The sequence below is a fragment of the Oncorhynchus kisutch genome, linkage group LG4 (genome assembly GCF_002021735.2).
Source record: "Oncorhynchus kisutch isolate 150728-3 linkage group LG4, Okis_V2, whole genome shotgun sequence".
In the NCBI taxonomy this organism is placed as follows: domain Eukaryota; kingdom Metazoa; phylum Chordata; class Actinopteri; order Salmoniformes; family Salmonidae; genus Oncorhynchus; species Oncorhynchus kisutch.
The window spans coordinates 70,310,902-70,329,237 of record NC_034177.2 but is presented as its reverse complement, the minus strand read 5'-3'; the positions used below and the strand labels follow the sequence as shown (position 1 = coordinate 70,329,237).

The 18,336-nt window shown below is 50.4% G+C and overlaps 1 protein-coding gene across 9 annotated transcripts in view; it reads left to right on the top strand.

Annotated features, from left to right (window-relative positions):
• smap1 (small ArfGAP 1) overlaps nt 1-18,336 on the top strand; it is a 56,936-nt gene that overhangs the window by 25,872 nt on the left and 12,728 nt on the right. For 3 of the 9 annotated variants that reach the window (XM_031823552.1, XM_031823547.1, XM_031823555.1), the window contains exons 5-7: nt 3,078-3,146; nt 3,910-3,978; nt 17,985-18,063. In XM_031823552.1, coding sequence (XP_031679412.1) covers nt 3,078-3,146; nt 3,910-3,978; nt 17,985-18,063 — 217 coding nt within the window. The remainder of the gene's footprint in view (nt 1-3,077; nt 3,147-3,909; nt 3,979-17,984; nt 18,064-18,336) is intronic. The other 6 variants (XM_031823553.1, XM_031823548.1, XM_020480118.2 and 3 more) reach the window with 3 other exon arrangements.

The window sequence follows — 18,336 nt, the reverse complement described above, 5'->3', positions numbered from 1 at the left end:
AACTCATACTCTCACATCTCTCTCTCTATCTCGCGCCTCTCTCTGTCTCTCGCCTCTCTCTGTCTCGCGCCTCTCTCTGTCTCGCGCCTCTGTCTCGCGCCTCTCTCTGTCTCGCGTCTCTCTGTCTCGCGCCTCTCTCTCAATGTCTGGCTCTGTCTCTCGCTCTGTCTCTCTCTCTCTCTCTCTCTCTCTCTCTCTCTCTCTCTCTCTCTCTCTCTCTCTCTCTCAGGCTCTGCCAGCAGGAGTACTCTGATCTAAGGTCTGTCTTTGTCTCAGGCTCTGCCAGCAAGAGTACTCTGATCTAGGGTCTGTCTCTGTCTCTGCCAGCAGGAGTACTCTGATCTAGGGTCTGTCTCTGCCAACCACAGAAACACTGCCTTTTATATGTAAATGAATTATTAAAAACAACTTGTCATTTTGCACGGATGCCGGTTGTGGGCACGTAGTGAGTGTGTGTGAGCTCTGAAAATATTTCTGGTTGGGAATACACCTGTGTATAAGGTTTGTACTGTATGTGTGTATTAATTTGTGCATATGTGAATTTACATTGTGTGTGAGTGTGTGAAAGACAGAATAGAGCCCTTGTCTAGTCCAACATCCATCACTCAGATAACAATGATGCATTATGGGTATGAACACATCTGATGTAACAGTCCATGCATGAGCCCATTGTCCTGCCATGAATGCCATAGTACTGTCTGTGTGTCTTTGTTCGTGTCTTTCTCTCTCTCTCTCTCACACTCACACTCACACACACACACACTGAAGTCAACAAGACCTCGCTGTCTAAGACTACCTGACACCCCTGGGACAATCATTGTTTCCAAATACCCAGAGAGAGATGGTGACAAGGGGGTTGAGAGTGAAAGCCTGGTACAAGATAGAGAAAGAGATGCGGCGAATCCCAAAATCAACTCTTGGCCCTTATATCCCCTCGGCCAGGGGTATTCAACTCCCGGAGCCTGCTGCTCTTCTGTTCTACCTGATCAGTAGTTGCACCCACCTGGTGTCTCAGGTCTGAATCAGTCCCTGATTAGAGGGAAACAATTATAAAGAAAATGCAGCGGAACTGGTTAGAGGTCCAGAATTGAGTTTGAGGGCCCTAGCGAATATATAGTGAAAATGTCATTGAGACAATTCGAGAGATGCTGGGTAAAATCACATCAAGCAGGGTGTCTGTAGAGATGAACCCGGCACTCTCGGCCGGAAAACGCTATTGGTGTGTACGAGCCCTAACACGACACCCCTGCCCTTCTTCTGATGCCAACACCTTTTAATCTCCTTCACCAGCTCTGTTCTCTCTCTCTCTTCTCTCTGTTCTCTCTCTTTCTGTTCTCTCTTTCTGTCTATCATCTACTCCTCTCTCTTCCCTGTTCTCTCTCTCTTTTCTCTCTGTTCTCTCTTTCTGTTCTCGCTCTTCTCTCCTCTCTCTTCTTTCTGTTCTCTCTCTCTTCTCTCTCTTTCTGTCTATCATCTACTCCTCTCTCTCTCTTTTCTCTCTGTTCTCTCTTTCTGTTCTCTCTCCTCTCCTCTCTCTTCTCTCTGTTCTCTCTTTCTGTTCTCTCTCTTCTCTCCTCTCTGTCTATCATCTACTCCTCTCTCTCTCTCTCTCTCTCTCTCTCTCTTCTCTCTCTTTCTGTCTATCATCTACTCCTCTCTCTCTCTCTCTCTCTCTCTCTCTCTCTCTCTCTCTCTCTCTTCTCTCTCTTTCTGTCTATCATCTACTCCTCTCTCTCTCTCTCTCTCTCTCTCTCTCTCTCTTCTCTCTCTTTGTCTATCATCTACTCCTCTCTCTCTCTCTCTCTCTCTCTCTCTCTTCTCTCTCTTTCTGTCTATCATCTACTCCTCTCTCTCTCTCTCTCTCTCTCTCTCTCTCTCTCTCTCTTCTCTCTCTTTGTCTATCATCTACTCCTCGCTCGCTCTCTCTCTCTCTCTCTCTCTCTCTCTCTCGCTCTCGCTCTCGCTCTCGCTCTCGCTCTCTCTCTCGCTCTCGCTCTCGCTCTCTCAAAATCCTAAATGTGCCTGTTATTGCTGTTTCTGCTTCTCGGTCTCTGTTCTGCATATCAAAGTAAGAGAAGAAAAAAACAATGGAACAGAAATCTCACTCAAGAAAATCCCCTGAATGTTTTTTTTTTTACTTTACTTTTTATCCAGAGGTGTGAGAGAGGCTGGTTTGATGAATAACTGGAAATTGCTAAACTCACTTTAGATAGACTTGCTCCGTGTGTGTTCTCCCCTCAGGTAGTTTAGAGAGCGGAAGAGGAGGAAAGAGAAGGAGGGGGGGGGGGGGAACACAGATTTTGAAAATGATGCACGCTCTCTCTTGCTTTCTCTGAACTCAAACTCTGCCTACCTCCAGACGCTGATTGCCAACAAACGCTAGTGGCATTTTGCTATCAGCCTAAACAGCACTGTATGCAGGGATGGTCTGGCGAGGGAGATTGGATAACTTAGTTTTGCTCCACTGTGTTGATGTGCTATCAGTGCACCTTCAGTTAGTCCCTGACCTACTGAGTTTGGACAAGAGAAGCTAGGAGAAGCCTAGTGGGCAGTAAATAGTAGAGAGGGTTTGAGGTGCTCGCTCTCCCTTTCTGTCTCTCTCTATGGCTCTTTTGTCTTAGGGAGGTCAGGGTTGAGTAGGGCTGTCACTCATGTGATCAAGTACAGCCACTTGACTTGGCCCACGCAGAAAAGGCCTTTGTTGTTTCAAACACACACACACACAGGATTGTTCTAGCCTAAGGCGTGTGTGTGATTGCTCAAATCATTTACCATATGAGTTTTCATCTGCTTCTATATCTTATGGGAGTGTGTGTGACCTTCTGGTGAATGTGCTGACTGTCTCTTCCTCTGACTCTACTAGGCTGGGTAGTAAAAACACCGCCGCATCCACTACTGGATGTCAACTAACCCTCCTCTTTTCATCTCTCCCTCCCCACTCCCTCTGTTTTACCTTCTCGTGTCCTCTGCCAACCTCCTTTCTTCTTTGTTTCTTTCTCTCCCTGTCGTGCCTCTAACCACTCTCTCTACCCCATCCCTTTTTTCTCTCTCCTTCCCTCGATCTTTCTCCCGGGCAGAAGTCTTCTGATGCTGCTGCCTTCTCTACCTCTCCTGCCTCACAGGCTGCTGAGAAGAACAGACAGGAGGTCTGATGTTTTGCCGTTGTGCCACCCGGTGTTGTTAAAAACTGTTTGTGTGTGCTGGTCCTTTGTGTGTGTGCTGGTCCTTTGTGTGTGTGCTGGTCCTTTGTGTGTGCTGGTCCTTTGTGTGTGCTGGTCCTTTGTGTGTGCTGGCCTCTGCTGTGCTGTGGTGCTCTTTCTTCTAATGGTTTTCCAATAGCCCCTTAATCACATACATTACTTTCCCCTCAAGTACACAAATTGTGAGTGTGTAGTGTGTGCGGGGGTTGTGTGTGTGTGTGTGTTAGGGATGATGGGAGATATCTCTATCCCGAATCAATCCTGTGGTAAAGAGGTTGAATGGCTGAATGATGGAGGCTGGTAAAGCACCAAGGCACCAGCCCACTTCCCCTCACTAAGCACACTGACACCCCACAGACAACCAGCAAGCTTGTATTACCAAGAGACGTGACAATAACTCCATATGAGATTTTGATTGCTCATAATGACACTAAATTGTTCCACAAGAGGTCGGTGGAAAGAGAAGGTGTCATGACTTTCTATGTGCGTTTGTGAGAGCGCAGCTGAATCAGTCTTGCTGTGCGTCTGTAACTGTGTCATAATGGATAGGGGGTCAAACCTATTTTTAGGGCGTTTTTTCAAACCCTGTTTAATTTGTTTTGTGTATATTTTGTTAGACTGCATGTGCCCGCTGCATGTTCCCCTTCCAGGTATCGTCTTGTATGCCTTGACGTTGCTGACCTAACCTCCAGTGTCTCTTTGTTGATAGAAGGAACGAGAGAAGAAGAAGAGAGAAAAGGACCTGGAGAAAGTGAACAGACCAAGCTCCTCTGAGAAGGTAAGATGGAGCGAGAGGGAGAAAGTGAACAGACCAAGCTCCTCTGAGAAGGTAAGATGGAGGGAGAGGGAGAAAGTGAACAGACCAAGCTCCTCTGAGAAGGTAAGATGGAGGGAGAGGGAGAAAGTGAACAGACCAAGCTCCTCTGAGAAGGTAAGATGGAGGGAGAGGGAGAAAGTGAACAGACCAAGCTCCTCTGAGAAGGTAAGATGGAGGGAGAGGGAGAAAGTGAACAGACCAAGCTCCTCTGAGAAGGTAAGATGGAGGGAGAGGGAGAAAGTGAACAGACCAAGCTCCTCTGAGAAGGTAAGATGGAGGGAGAGGGAGAAAGTGAACAGACCAAGCTCCTCTGAGAAGGTAAGATGGAGGGAGAGGGAGAAAGTGAACAGACCAAGCTCCTCTGAGAAGGTAAGATGGAGGGAGAGGGAGAAAGTGAACAGACCAAGCTCCTCTGAGAAGGTAAGATGGAGCGAGAGGGAGAAAGTGGGATAGATGTATAGAGACCCTCGGAGGAAAGCCATGCTAGAGGGGGTTGTGGTGATATGACATTTACAGTGCGTGTTAGCAGGTGCTCATTATGCATGTTCTGTCACAGTAGTTTGGGGTCATTGTAGGTAATGTATGTGTGTTCATGTGTGCACGTCCTTGTGGAGCTTATTGATTTCTGAGTGGCTTTAGGACTTGGTGAAAAATGCTCTCGTGGCCAGTGTGTGTGAGTATTCTGGGTAATGGTTAGTTATGTGAATAATTCCTTGGCCTGTGGAATAGGGTAGTGTGTCTGGGTTTATACAGTGAAGATGGGGCTGGCTGCCCACAGGGAATAACGCAGCCACGAAGACCCTTGTGTACTGTACCAAGGCTATACTGAACACACACGGAACAAAGCCTGAACGCTACTCATAGTCTTAACTGAACATAAACTACTCTCATGGAACATTCAGTCCTCTTACTGCAGACACAGGGATCCAAATCCTACCAAAAGTACTCACTGAGTGATCCAGTAGTTTTACTGAACACACACCAGTTAGCCACAGTTCTATTTGAACACTTTTAATGATGCCACAGTGAGTGACCCGGCGAGTGTGTCGTTTTCTGACCCCACACGATCCCGTCAGAGCCCCAGACTCAAGGTAAAGCATGCTGGGAATCAGAAAGCAGAGGAATGTGCCCTCTGTGCTGACCTGCAGTCTGAGTGCAGATTGATTGAGGTGTGTGTGTGTGTGTGTGTGTGTGTGTGTGTGTGTGTGTGTGTGTGTGTGTGTGTGTACGTGTCTGTCAGACTGTGCGATGACCACTGGGAGTGTCAGTCTATGTGATGCGTGTATGGGGAAGCGTGTTGTGTACTTGCAGTTCACTTGCTTCTCTCTGTTCCTCACTTCTGCTTATCAGCTGGGCTCCAGCTGTCAATGGGACCCAGTGTCAAGGAGATAGTTGTGTGTTTGAGGACGTTGTAGACAAATGTTTGTGTGTGTGCATGCGTGCGCTTGTCCTTGTGTGTTTCTTTTTGTATACTTTATAAATGCGCTCAAGGGTGTGTGTGTGTTAATACGCTGAAAGATTGTTAATCTCCATCTCTCACTCTTTCTCTCTCGCGCGCTCCTGTCTCGCAAGCTCCTGTCTCTCTCTCCTGTCGCGCAAGCTCCTGTCTCTCTCTCCTGTCGCTCGAGCTCCTGTCTCTCTCGCTCCTGTCGCACGCGCGCGCGCTCCTGTCTCTCGCGCTCCTGTCTCTCGCGCTCCTGTCTCTCGCGCTCCTGTCTCTCGCGCTCCTGTCTCTCGCGCTCCTGTCTCTCGCGCTCCTGTCTCTCGCGCTCCTGTCTCTCGCGCTCCTGTCTCGCGCGCTCCTGTCTCTCGCGCTCCTGTCTCTCGCGCTCCTGTCTCTCGTGCGCTCCCGTCTCTCTCGCGCGCTCCCGTCTCTCTCGCGCGCTCCCGTCTCTCTCGCGCGCTCCCGTCTCTCTCGCGCGCTCCCGTCTCTCTCGCACGCTCCTGTCTCTCTCGCACACTCCCTCCCTCGCTCTGTCTCTCCCTCCCTCGCTCTGTCACTCCCTCCCTCGCTCTGTCCTTCCCTCCCTCGCTCTGTCTCTCCCTCCCTCGCTCTGTCTCTCCCTCCCTCGCTCTGTCTCTCCCTCCCTCGCTCTGTCTCTCCCTCCCTCGCTCGGTCTCTCCCTCCCTCGCTCGGTCTCTCGCTCTCTCTCGCGCTGTCTCTCGCTCCCTCGCTCTCTCTTCCCTCCCTCGCTCTGTGTCTCCCTCCCTCGCTCTCTCGCTCTCTCTGTATCTCCCTCCCTCGCTCTGTCTCTCCTCCCCTCAACTGAGAAATAAAAATACCACACACACTCACTCTCTCTCTAAATGGTTGCACACACTAATCTTCCGCACTCCCACACACTGAATCCGGGTATACAACAATCCAGCAAGGGTATAGAAGGAGGGAAGGGATGGAAGGATAGGGAGGGAGGGGATGGAAGGATAGGGAGGGAGGGGATGGAAAGATAGGGAGGGAGGGGATGGAAAGATAGGGAGGGAGGGGATGGAAAGATAGGGAGGGAGGGGATGGAAAGATAGGGAGGGAGGGGATGGAACGAGAGGGAGGGAGGGGATGGAACGAGAGGGAGGGAGGGGATGGAACGAGAGGGAGGGAGGGGATGGAACGAGAGGGAGGGAGGGGATGGAACGAGAGGGAGGGAGGGGATGGAACGAGAGGGAGGGAGGGGATGGAAGGATAGGGAGGGAGGGGATGGAAGGATAGGGGGGAGGGGATGAAAGGAAGGGAGGGAGGGATGGAAGGATAGGGAGGATAGGGAGGGAGGGGATGGAAGGAAGGATAGGGAGGGAGGGGATGGAAGGATAGGGAGGGAGGGAGGGAGGGGGAGGGAGGGGATGGAAGGATAGGGAGGGAGGGAGTGGATGGAAGGATAGGGAGGATAGGGAGGGAGGGAAGGAAGGATAGGGAGGGAGGGGATGGAAGGATAGGGAGGGAGGGGAGGAAAGGATAGGGAGGGAGGAGATGGAAGGATGGGGAAGGAGTGGATGGAAGGATAGGGAGGGAGGGGATGGAAGGATAGGGAGGGAGTGGATGGATGGATGGAAGGATAGGGAGGATAGGGAGGGGATGGAAGGAAGGATAGGGAGGGAGGGGATGGAAGGAAGGATAGGGAGGATAGGGAGGGAGGGGATGGAAGGAAGGATAGGGAGGGAGGGGATGGAAGGAAAGGGAGGGAGGGGATGGAAGGAAGGATAGGGAGGGAGGGGATGGAAGGAAAGGGAGGGAGGGGATGGAAGGATAGGGAGGGAGGGGATGGAAGGATAGGGAGGGAGGGAGGGAGGGAGGGGATGGAAGGATAGGGAGGGAGGGGATGGAAGGAAGGATAGGAGGGAGGGGATGGAAGGAAGGATAGGGAGGATAGGGAGGGAGGGGATGGAAGGAAGGATAGGGAGGATAGGGAGGGAGGGGATGGAAGGAAGGATAGGGAGGGAGGGGATGGAAGGAAAGGGAGGGAGGGGATGGAAGGATAGGGAGGGAGGGGATGGAAGGAAGGATAGGGAGGGAGGGGATGGAAGGAAAGGGAGGGAGGGGATGGAAGGATAGGGAGGGAGGGATGGAAGGATAGGGAGGGAGGGGATGGAAGGAAGGATAGGGAGGATAGGGAGGGAGGGGATGGAAGGAAGGATAGGGAGGGAGGGGATGGAAGGAAAGGGAGGGAGGGGATGGAAGGATAGGGAGGGAGGGGATGGAAGGATAGGGAGGGAGGGAGGGAGGGGATGGAAGGATAGGGAGGGAGGGGATGGAAGGAAGGATAGGGAGGGAGGGGATGGAAGGAAGGATAGGGAGGATAGGGAGGGAGGGGATGGAAGGAAGGATAGGGAGGGAGGGGATGGAAGGAAGGATAGGGAGGATAGGGAGGGAGGGGATGGAAAGAAAGATAGGGAGGGAGGGGATGGAAGGAAAGGGAGGGAGGGGATGGAAGGATAGGGAGGGAGGGAGGGAGGGGATGGAAGGATAGGGAGGGAGGGGATGGAAGGAAGGATAGGGAGGGAGGGGGGTGGAAGGAAGGATAGGGAGGGAGGGGATGGAAGGAAGGATAGGGAGGGAGGGGATGGGAGGGAGGGAGGGAGGGGATGGAAGGATGGGGAGGGAGGGGATGGAAGGATAGGGAGGGAGGGAGGGAGGGGATGGAAGGATAGGGAGGGAGGGGATGGAAGGATAGGGAGGGAGGGAGGGAGGGCATGGAAGGATAGGGAGGGAGGGGATGGAAGGATAGGGAGGGAGGGGATGGAAGGATAGGGAGGGAGGGGATGGAAGGATGGGGAGGGAGGGAGGGGATGGAAGGATAGGGAGGGAGGGAGGGGATGGAAGGATAGAGAGAGGAGGGGATGGAAGGATAGGGAGGGAGGGGTGGGAAGGATAGGGAGGGAGGGAGGGGATGGAAGGATAGGGAGGGAGGGAGGGGATGGGAGGATAGGGAGGGAGGGAGGGGATGGAAGGATAGGGAGGGAGGGGATGGAAGGATAGGGAGAGGAGGGGATGGAAGGATAGAGAGAGGAGGGGATGGAAGGATAGAGAGAGGAGGGGATGGAAGGATAGAGAGAGGAGGGGATGGAAGGATAGAGAGGGAGGGAGGGGATGGAAGGATAGAGAGAGGAGGGGATGTAAGGATAGGGAGGGAGGGAGGGGATGGAAGGATAGGGAGGGAGGGGATGAAAGGATAGGGAGGGAGGGATAGGGAGGGAGTGGATGGAAGGATAGGGAGGGAGGGAAGGGATGGAAGGATAGAGAGAGGAGGGGATGGAAGGAAAGGGAGGGAGGGGATGGAAGGATAGGGAGGGAGGGAGGGGATGGAAGGATAGGGAGGGAGGGGAGGGAGGGAGGGAGGGGATGGAAGGATAGGGAGGGAGGGGATGGAAGGATAGGGAGGGAGGGGATGGAAGGATAGGGAGGGAGGGAGGGAGGGGATGGAAGGATAGGGAGGGAGGGGATGGAAGGATAGGGAGGGAGGGGATGGAAGGATAGGGAGGGAGGGAGGGGATGGAAGGATAGAGAGAGGGGGGGATGGAAGGATAGAGAGAGGAGGGGATGGAAGGATAGGGAGGGAGGGAGGGGATGGAAGGATAGAGAGAGGAGGGGATGGAAGGATAGAGAGAGGAGGGGATGGAAGGATAGAGAGAGGAGGGGATGGAAGGATAGGGAGGGAGGGGATGGAAGGATAGGGAGGGAGGGAGGGAGGGGATGGAAGGATGGAGAGAGGAGGGGATGGAAGGATAGAAAGAGGAGGGGATGGAAGGATAGAGAGAGGAGGGGATGGAAGGATAGAGAGAGGAGGGGATGGAAGGATAGAGAGAGGAGGGGATGGAAGGATAGGGAGGGAGGGGATGGAAGGATAGGGAGGGAGGGGATGGAAGGATAGGGAGGGAGGGGATGAAGGATAGAGAGAGGAGGGGATGTAAGGATAGGGAGGGAGGGAGGGAGGGGATGGAAGGATAGGGAGGGAGGGGATGTAAGGATAGGGAGGGGAGGGGATGGAAGGATAGGGAGGGAGGGAGGGAGGGGATGGAAGGATAGGGAGGGAGGGGATGGAAGGATAGGGAGGGAGGGGATGAAAGGATAGGGAGGGAGGGATAGGGAGGGAGTGGATGGAAGGATAGGGAGGGAGGGGATGGAAGGATAGAGAGGGAGGGGATGGAAGGATAGGGAGGGAGGGGATGGAATGATAGGGAGGGAGGGAGGGAGGGAGGGGATGGAAGGATAGGGAGGGAGGGGAGGGAGGGAGGGAGGGGATGGAAGGATAGGGAGGGAGGGGATGGAAGGATAGGGAGGGAGGGGATGGAAGGATAGGGAGGGAGGGGATGGAAGGATAGGGAGGGAGGGGATGGAAGGATAGAGAGAGGAGGGGATGGAAGGATAGGGAGGGAGGGAGGGGATGGAAGGATAGAGAGAGGAGTGGATGGAAGGATAGAGAGAGGAGGGGATGGAAGGATAGGGAGGGAGGGGAGGGAGGGAGGGGATGGAAGGATAGGGAGGGAGGGGATGGAAGGATAGGGAGGGAGGGAGGGAGGGAGGGAGGGGATGGAAGGATAGGGAGGGAGGGGATGGAAGGATAGGGAGGGAGGGGATGGAAGGATAGGGAGGGAGGGAGGGGATGGAAGGATAGAGAGAGGGGGGATGGAAGGATAGAGAGAGGAGGGGATGGAAGGATAGGGAGGGAGGGAGGGGATGGAAGGATAGAGAGAGGAGGGGATGGAAGGATAGAGAGAGGAGGGGATGGAAGGATAGAGAGAGGAGGGGATGGAAGGATAGGGAGGGAGGGGATGGAAGGATAGGGAGGGAGGGAGGGAGGGGATGGAAGGATAGGGAGGGAGGGGATGGAAGGATAGGGAGGGAGGGAGGGATGGAAGGATGGAGAGAGGAGGGGATGGAAGGATGGAGAGAGGAGGGGATGGAAGGATAGAAAGAGGAGGGGATGGAAGGATAGAGAGAGGAGGGGATGGAAGGATAGAGAGAGGAGGGGATGGAAGGATAGAGAGAGGAGGGGATGGAAGGATAGAGAGAGGAGGGGATGTAAGGATAGGGAGGGAGGGGATGTAAGGATAGGGAGGGGATGGAAGGATAGGGAGGGAGGGGATGGAAGGATAGAGAGAGGAGGGGATGTAAGGATAGGGAGGGAGGGGATGGAAGGATAGAGAGAGGAGGGGATGGAAGGATAGAGAGAGGAGGGGCTTTTAGAATAATTGTACCTCTCAAAGCAGCAGGAGCTCAAGGTAATGGAGGATGGAGGTGTGTACATCCTCTGTCTTAGAGATGGGACTTAGAAACAACCTCATGCTGCTTTAAATATGATTTCATATGCAGTCATATCGCTACACACTGCATGGCATTTCACACCACCACACGAAATGCTGTGTATATACAGTTGAAGTCGGAAGTTTAAATACACTTAGGTTGGAGTCATTAAAACGTATTTTTCAACCACTCCTCAAGTTTCTTGTTAACAAACTATAGTTTTGTCAAGTCGGTCAAGTCGGTTAGGACATCTACTTTGTCCTAACCGACACAATCTGTCTGTAAACAATTGTTTACAGACAGATTATTTCACTTATAATTCACTGTATCACAATTCCAGTGGGTCAGAAGTTGACTGTGCCTTTAAACAGATTGGAAAATGCCAGAAAATGATGTCATGGCTTTAGAAGCTTCTGATGGGCTAACTGACAATAATTTGAGTCAATTGGAGGTGTACCTGTGGATGTATTTCAAGGCCTACCTTCAAACTCAGTGCCTCTTTGCTTGACATCATGGGAAAGTCTAAAGAAATCAGAAAAATAATTGTAGACCTCCACAAGTTTGGTTCATCCTTGAGAGAAATTTCCAAATGCCTGGAGGTAGCACATTAATCTGTACAAACAATAGTACGCAAGTATAAACACCATGGGACAACGCAGCCGTCATACCGCTCAGGAAGGAGACGCATTCTGTCTCCTAGAGATGAACGTACTTTGGTGCGCAAAGTGCAAATCAATCCTAGAACAACAGCAAAGGACCCTGAGAACATGCTGGAGGAAACAGGTACAAAAGTATCCTGCCTGTCAACTTCCGGCGCCGACAGAGATGGCCGCCTCACTTCGCGTTCCTAGGAAACTATGCAGTTTTTTTTTTTACGTGTTATTTCTTACATTGGTACCCCAGGTCATCTTAGGTTTCATTACATACAGTTGAGAAGAACTACTGAATATAAGATCAGCGTCAACTCACCATCAGTATGACCAAGAATATGACTTTCACGAAGCGGATCCTGCGTTCTGCCTTTCACCCAGGACAACGGAATGGATCCCAGCCGCCGACCTAAAAAAACGACTTCGTAAAAGAGGGAAACGAAGCGGTCTTCTGGGCAGACTCCGGAGACGGGCACATCGTGCACCACTCCCCAGTATACTTCTCGCCAATGTCTCTTGACAACAATGTTGATGAAATCCGAGCAAGGGTAGCATTCCAGAGGGACATCAGAGACTGTAACGTTCTTTGCTTCACACTTCACGGAAACATGGCTCACTGGAGAGACGCTATCGGAGTCGGTGCAGCCAGCTGGTTTCTCCACGCATCGCGCCGACAGAAACAAACATCTTTCTGGTATGAAGAGGGGCGGGGGCGATAAAAAACTGCCATAAAAAAGCCAGACTACGGTTTGCAACTACACATACTTTTTTGGAGAAATGTAATCACGTTTGATGAAACAAAAATAGAACTGTTTGGCCATAATGACCATCGTTATGTTTGGAGGAAAAAGGGGGATGCTTGCAAGCCGAAGAACACCATCCCAACCGTGAAGCACGGAGGTGGCAGCATCATGTTGTGGGGGTGCTTTGCTGCAGGAGGGACTGGTGCTCTACTCAAAATAGATGGCATAATGAGGCAGGACAATTATGTGGATATATATTGAAGCAACATCTCAAGACATCAGGAAGTTAAAGCTTGGTCGCAAATGGGTCTTCCAAATGGACAATGACCCCAAGCATACTTGCAAAATGGCTTAAGGACATCAAAGTCAAGGTATTGGAGTGGCCATCACAAAGCCTGACCTCAATCCTATAGAAAATGTGTGGGCAGAACTGAGCAAGTGTGTGCGAGCAAGGAGGCCTGCAAACCTGACTCTGTTACACCAGCTCTGTCAGGAGGAATGGGCCAAAATTCACCCAACTTATTGTGGGAAGCTTGTGGAAGGCTACCCTAAACGTTTGACCCAAGTTAAACAATTTAAAGGCAATGCTACCAAATACTAATAATTGAGTGTATGTAAACTTCTGACCCACTGGGAATGTGATGAAATAAACCTCTCTCTCTACTATTATCCAGACATTTCACATTCTTAAAATAAAGTGGTGATCCTAACTGACCGAAGACTGGGAATATTTACTTGGATTAAATGTCAGGAATTGTGAAACTGAGTTTAAATGTATTTGGCTATGGTGTATGTAAACTTCCAACTTTTCATGTGAATGAAATGTGAATCTGTCGACAAATCAATCACACACCAATAACCGTTTGCATGTTTAAGGCTACCTCTAACCCTAAAGGTACATCACAATAGTAACATAGACACTTCACAATGCAAGTTCCATCATCTCCCATTTCAATATAGCCTACATATTTGTTGATGTAGCTGCTAGGCATATCAAGTGTTTTCAGACAGATGATGTACGGGTAGATCCTATGCACCATATCCCATGTATCCTGCAGCTCTACAAATAGCCTACTTAAAACCCTGATATATAGAGGCCTAGTCCACTCAGCCGTCCCGAGCCACCCCGACTAGCCTAACTCAGCATCTACTGGGAGATTCTGTATCTCGGTCTTTTAGATGATCCAGAGAGAGGGGAGATGTGGTATAATTAAGCAATAAGGCACCAGTTTGTATCCAGTTTATAATAGCAATAAGGCACCTCGGGGGTTTGTGGTATATGGCCAATATACCACAGCTAAGGGCTGTTCTTGGACATGACGCGGCACGGAATGCCTGGACACAGCCCTTAGTATATTGGCCATATACCACAAACCCCCGAGGTTCCTTATTGCTATTATAAACTGGTTACCAACGTAATTAGCGCAGTAGAACTGTTTTGTCATGCCCGTGGTATACGGCCTGATATACCACGGCTGTCAGCCATTCAGCATTCCGGACTCGAATCACCCAGTTTCTAATGGCTGTTATGAGATGGTGAGATATGGGTGCAGTGACATCCATGGCTATGCTGTTCTCATGAGTTGCACGGTCTCTGGTTTAGATGCTTTTCCATTAGGTAGCACTCGCAGATAGGTACGAGATAATGTTTTGATGTGCTGATCAACTAGATAAGACCGCATAAACCCAGCTGTATAGGCTGGGTAATGGATAACATCTGGATGCTGTTTGGGAACTTATTTGCATCTGGCAGCTTACCGAGGAGGATGATCATTAAGACTCTCCTGTCGCTGTTGAAGCCTGGGTGAGCTGTGGCGTTCCCGCCGCGCACGCGCACACACTCAACCCCCGCACACACACGTCTCACTCTTTCTTTTCTAGCTCTCCATCCCACCCCCTCTCATCTTTCTCCCCTTCCTTTTCTCGTGCCGTCTGTACTCTTTTCCTCCCTCCTTTCTCTCTGTGTCCCCCTCCCCCTCTCTGTATGTCCACCGCCTGTGGGCTGTAATTAAGCTCTAGCAATGATTCTGTCCTAGCAGCATCTGCTGGCCTCTCTCTGTGTCTTCTCTCATTGGCTGAACTCTGGCTGAGTGCAAAGCCAGTGTGACACCTGCAGTGTGTGTGTGTGTGTGTGTGTGATACATATGTGTGAATGTGAGAGAGGAAGGAGGGGTGTTGAGGAGGTGGATTTTATTGGGAGGGAGGGAGAGACCAACTGTACACACTGCACTGCAGTAGCATGTTGAGGTAGGAGCATATACTGCAGTGTTGTGATTTCAACACACAGGTGTGTTGCCTTGGGCATAGACAGCCTCTGGGGTAGTGGGTGGTAGCATGTAGTCCCTCTGTCTCTCCTTTCCACTCAATCTATCACTCACAAGCTGTTCTGTTCTTTATCAGTTGCTGTTTCTCTCCCTCTCTTCCCCCTCCCCCTCTCTACTCTCTGTTTCTCTCCCCCTCACCAAACAGCAAGGCGTCTCCCTCCCATCAGAGCGGAAGCTTATGTTTTCTTTTCAGGCCATGAATAAAATATCAAAGGAGAACAAGTGATGTTCCCTGCATCGGAAGTTGCGGCGTGGTCTTTGTTTGTTTGTGTCTGTCTGTCTGTCTGTCTCTCTGTCTGTCTGTCTGTCTGTCTGTCTGTCTGTCTGACAGCTACTGTAACAGTGGTACTTTATCAGGGAGAGAGGGGCACAGCACATCTGGACGGGGATTGGCTCTGGGAGGGAGATGAGATTCAACACACACAGAGAGAGAGAGAGACGGACGTCACACACATGTCACACCATGTGCCATCTCCGGTCGATGGGAGTGAGTTGAGCAAATGGTGTGAAGGGCGCTCTAAGGAGCCATATCCTCTAACTAACAGCCAAACCCATTGCATGCGTACACACACAGGCAGCCCAAACGAGTAGCATCCTGTGACTAACAACTGCCAGAGGCGGGGGGGGTGGGGGGGGTAGCAGGCCATGGATCGATAGCATAGCCACTGGGAGGCTAATCAATATTGGATTGACACTGCTGGAGTAGGAGGAAGAGCTGAGACAGTTTCCCAACCCCCAGTCCCCCACTGTGTATGGACCATATCTTGAAGGCTCACAACCTGATCCCACCCTGGAAAAATAGTTACACACTGGAAATTCAGCTTCGTTTTTTATTTGTATGTGTGAGTGGTCCAACCACAGTCAGCTCAGCGTTGACCTCGTTTGGTCTTTTGACTGTTGACTGACTCAAACTGCGTTTGCTCTGTTCCCGCGAAGCCAATAGATTAGCATTTCTAAAGCCTTTTGTGTAAAAACTACTAATTAAAACTTTATCGCTCGCAGACAGACAGGGAGCGAAGGACCACGTATCTGCTCTTTGTGCCAGCGCTGAAGTTAGTATTAGAGAGAGGGAGATAGCATCGCTCTCTCACACACACAGCATTGCAATACATACATACATACACAGACGCAAACACAGACACACACACACACAAAGCGTCGCAATAAAGACAAACACACACACACACACCAAAGAGTCTCCAAATCGGTGTTGTATTAACGTTTCCGTGACCCCCCTCTGCGGTCGAGCTGGGATTGGGTGTAAAAAGCCATAAATCCAATTACTTTATGCAAAGTGGCCGAGTAGTGTTTTATAATAATAAGAAAACAGGTCTGCGTTCACTAGCAGTGCTCTGAGCCTATCACGTAGCCTGGTGGTTAGAGCGTTGTCCCAGTAACCAAAGGTTGCTAGTTCGAATACCCAAGTCCACAAGGTGGGAAAAAAACATTTGTCAATCTGCCCTTGAGCAAGGCACTTAACCCTAATTGCTCGCCGTCAATAATGGCTGATCCGTGACCCCACTCTCCGAGGCTGTCTCAGGGGGAGATGAGATATACAAAAACACGTTTTTAATTCACACCTCACACTTGACGTAGGAATAGCCAAAACACAGAGAGGGAGAGAGGTAGCTTTAGTGTGAGATCACTGTTTCTGAGTAGTCCTCTCATCAGCTCTAAGTGTGTGTGGTGTGTGTGTGTGCGTGTGTGTGTGTGCGTGCAGCCACGCATCGGCTCCCAAACACTGGCGCTGACCTTTCCCCAACAATCTAGTAGACTCCAGAGGGCGTGAAAATGGTGTGTGTGTGAAAATGGTGTGTGTGCACTCGTTCTGCAGGTCTGCAGCTCAAACGAAGGGACTTTTCCCTGACTGTCAGATGAATTTAGCTCTGGAAGAAACACTCCTGTGTGGCAGGCAGCTTAGGATCTTCCCTATGTGACAAAACCTCTTAGAGAAGGTGTGTGTGTGTGTGTGTGTGTTGCGCATCAGACTGTCAGAGACTGTTAAAGTCCGTCAGGCTGCAGCGGTTCTGCACCATTCACCACAGTAACACGCCGTCACTCTCAAACTACTACAAACACACACACACACACTTGCATCAAACAACCAACATGTCCAGAGAGACATTGCAGAAGCCCTGGGCTTGATGAATAATGGTTGTGTTGTGGTTCAGGTGTGTTCCAGAATAGGTTTCTAGTCAGGCCATGGTTTGGAAATCTATTTAGTGTATTTTAACTTCATAACGTGTATGGTGGAGCTGTGTGGACTACTTTTTGATGAGGAGTGAACATACCTGACGTTGCAGCTTCAGTGTCAGTGCTCTCCTATTTCCCAATGCCCTTTTGTTGACATTTTAGTTTCACTAAAGAGCATTTTAAAGTCTCTTTTCGTCTCTCTCGCCCTCTCTTTCTCACTCCATCTCTCCATTCCGGGGCTGTCTTGACACACATCCCCAGACAGTGGCAGCGTTATCATTATCTTTTGTAGTGTTAATAAGGCAGCTGTCAGGCTGGCTGGTGACATCCTTGTGTGACAGGCAGACTATTTGTTTTTCTCCTGCTGGACCTTTTCTTCCCAAGATGAGTCTGACCGTGGCTGATCTTGATTTCTCCTGGTATGTTTTTTGGTTGGGTTAGTTTGTGCTGATCTTTGCTTAAACAGCGTTTCAGTCTCTCTGCTTTGTGTGGACTGTGGATGTTTGCTTTAGGTGGGCGTTTCGTGCTTTTGACTGTACTCCTACTTGGTATGCAGTTATTTGCGGCTCTTCTGTAGGTGTGAAGGTGATGATAGTGGACGTGGGGGAGAGTGTTTGGCTGTTGATTACAATGCTCACTTTGTTTGCCTGGTGTTGCTGGAGTTGAATCGTTCCCAGGCCTCACCTCAGGTTAGGAATCCGCTGTCAACAACAACTAGACCTAGTCCCGAGAGCCGAATTGCCAATCACAAACTAGAGCCAGTCCTTACATCCAATCACAAAGCCTTTCTCTAGCTCAAAGGGCCAATGCAGCTGTTTTTATCTCAGTAGCAAATCATTTCTGGGTAACAATTAAGTATCGTATTGTATTTTGTTTTTCACAATTTTAATTGAAAACAAAAATAGCTTCTTAAGCAAGAATGTAGCTAGGACTGTCTGGGAGTGGTCTGAGTAGGGAGGGTAAAAACTGTAAACTAGCTGTTATTGGCAGAGAGGTTTGGAACTGCATTTCGTATTGGTCTATTAACTCATTTGGTGATGTCACCAGACAAGCCAAAACTTTGTCCCACCAAAAACAGGCTGACATTTCAGTCGTTTTAAACAGCCCTTCAAAGCAGAGAGACTGAAACGCTGTGAGACAGACAGACAGACAGACAGACATTTCAGTCGTTTTAAACAGCCCTTGCACTAAAAGGACATTTATAATGAACTTTCCAACCGTATGGAATCCTGTTGTAAACCTGCATTGTAGGGCTATGCTCTACCTCTGACTATGTGCTGACTCTCTCTGCTCTCTCTCTTCCTCTTCCTTCCGGTTTCCACAGAAGAAGGCGGAGCTTCAGACAGACTCCAGAGCCAATCCCAGGAGGACCCCCGAGCCGGCCATCGACCTGCTCGGCCTGGGTAAGGCATGACCAGCAGATCCCAGATCCTAGAAATGGATACTCTAAATGCCCCCACTTTATCAAGCGCTCTCGTTCTCTGTGTGTGTCTAGTGGGGGGGAGTATGACAGAGTGAAAGAGGCACGTGTAGAAGGGTGAGAGGTGTTAATTAAACTGACCTGGCCAGGGAGGTGGGGTGGAGGTTTGGGTCTGTCTAAAAAAGATAAAACATTTAAACCATGTGTCTTCCTGATGGAGGCAGTATGTTTCCATGGCTCGCTCAGCTCTCGCTCC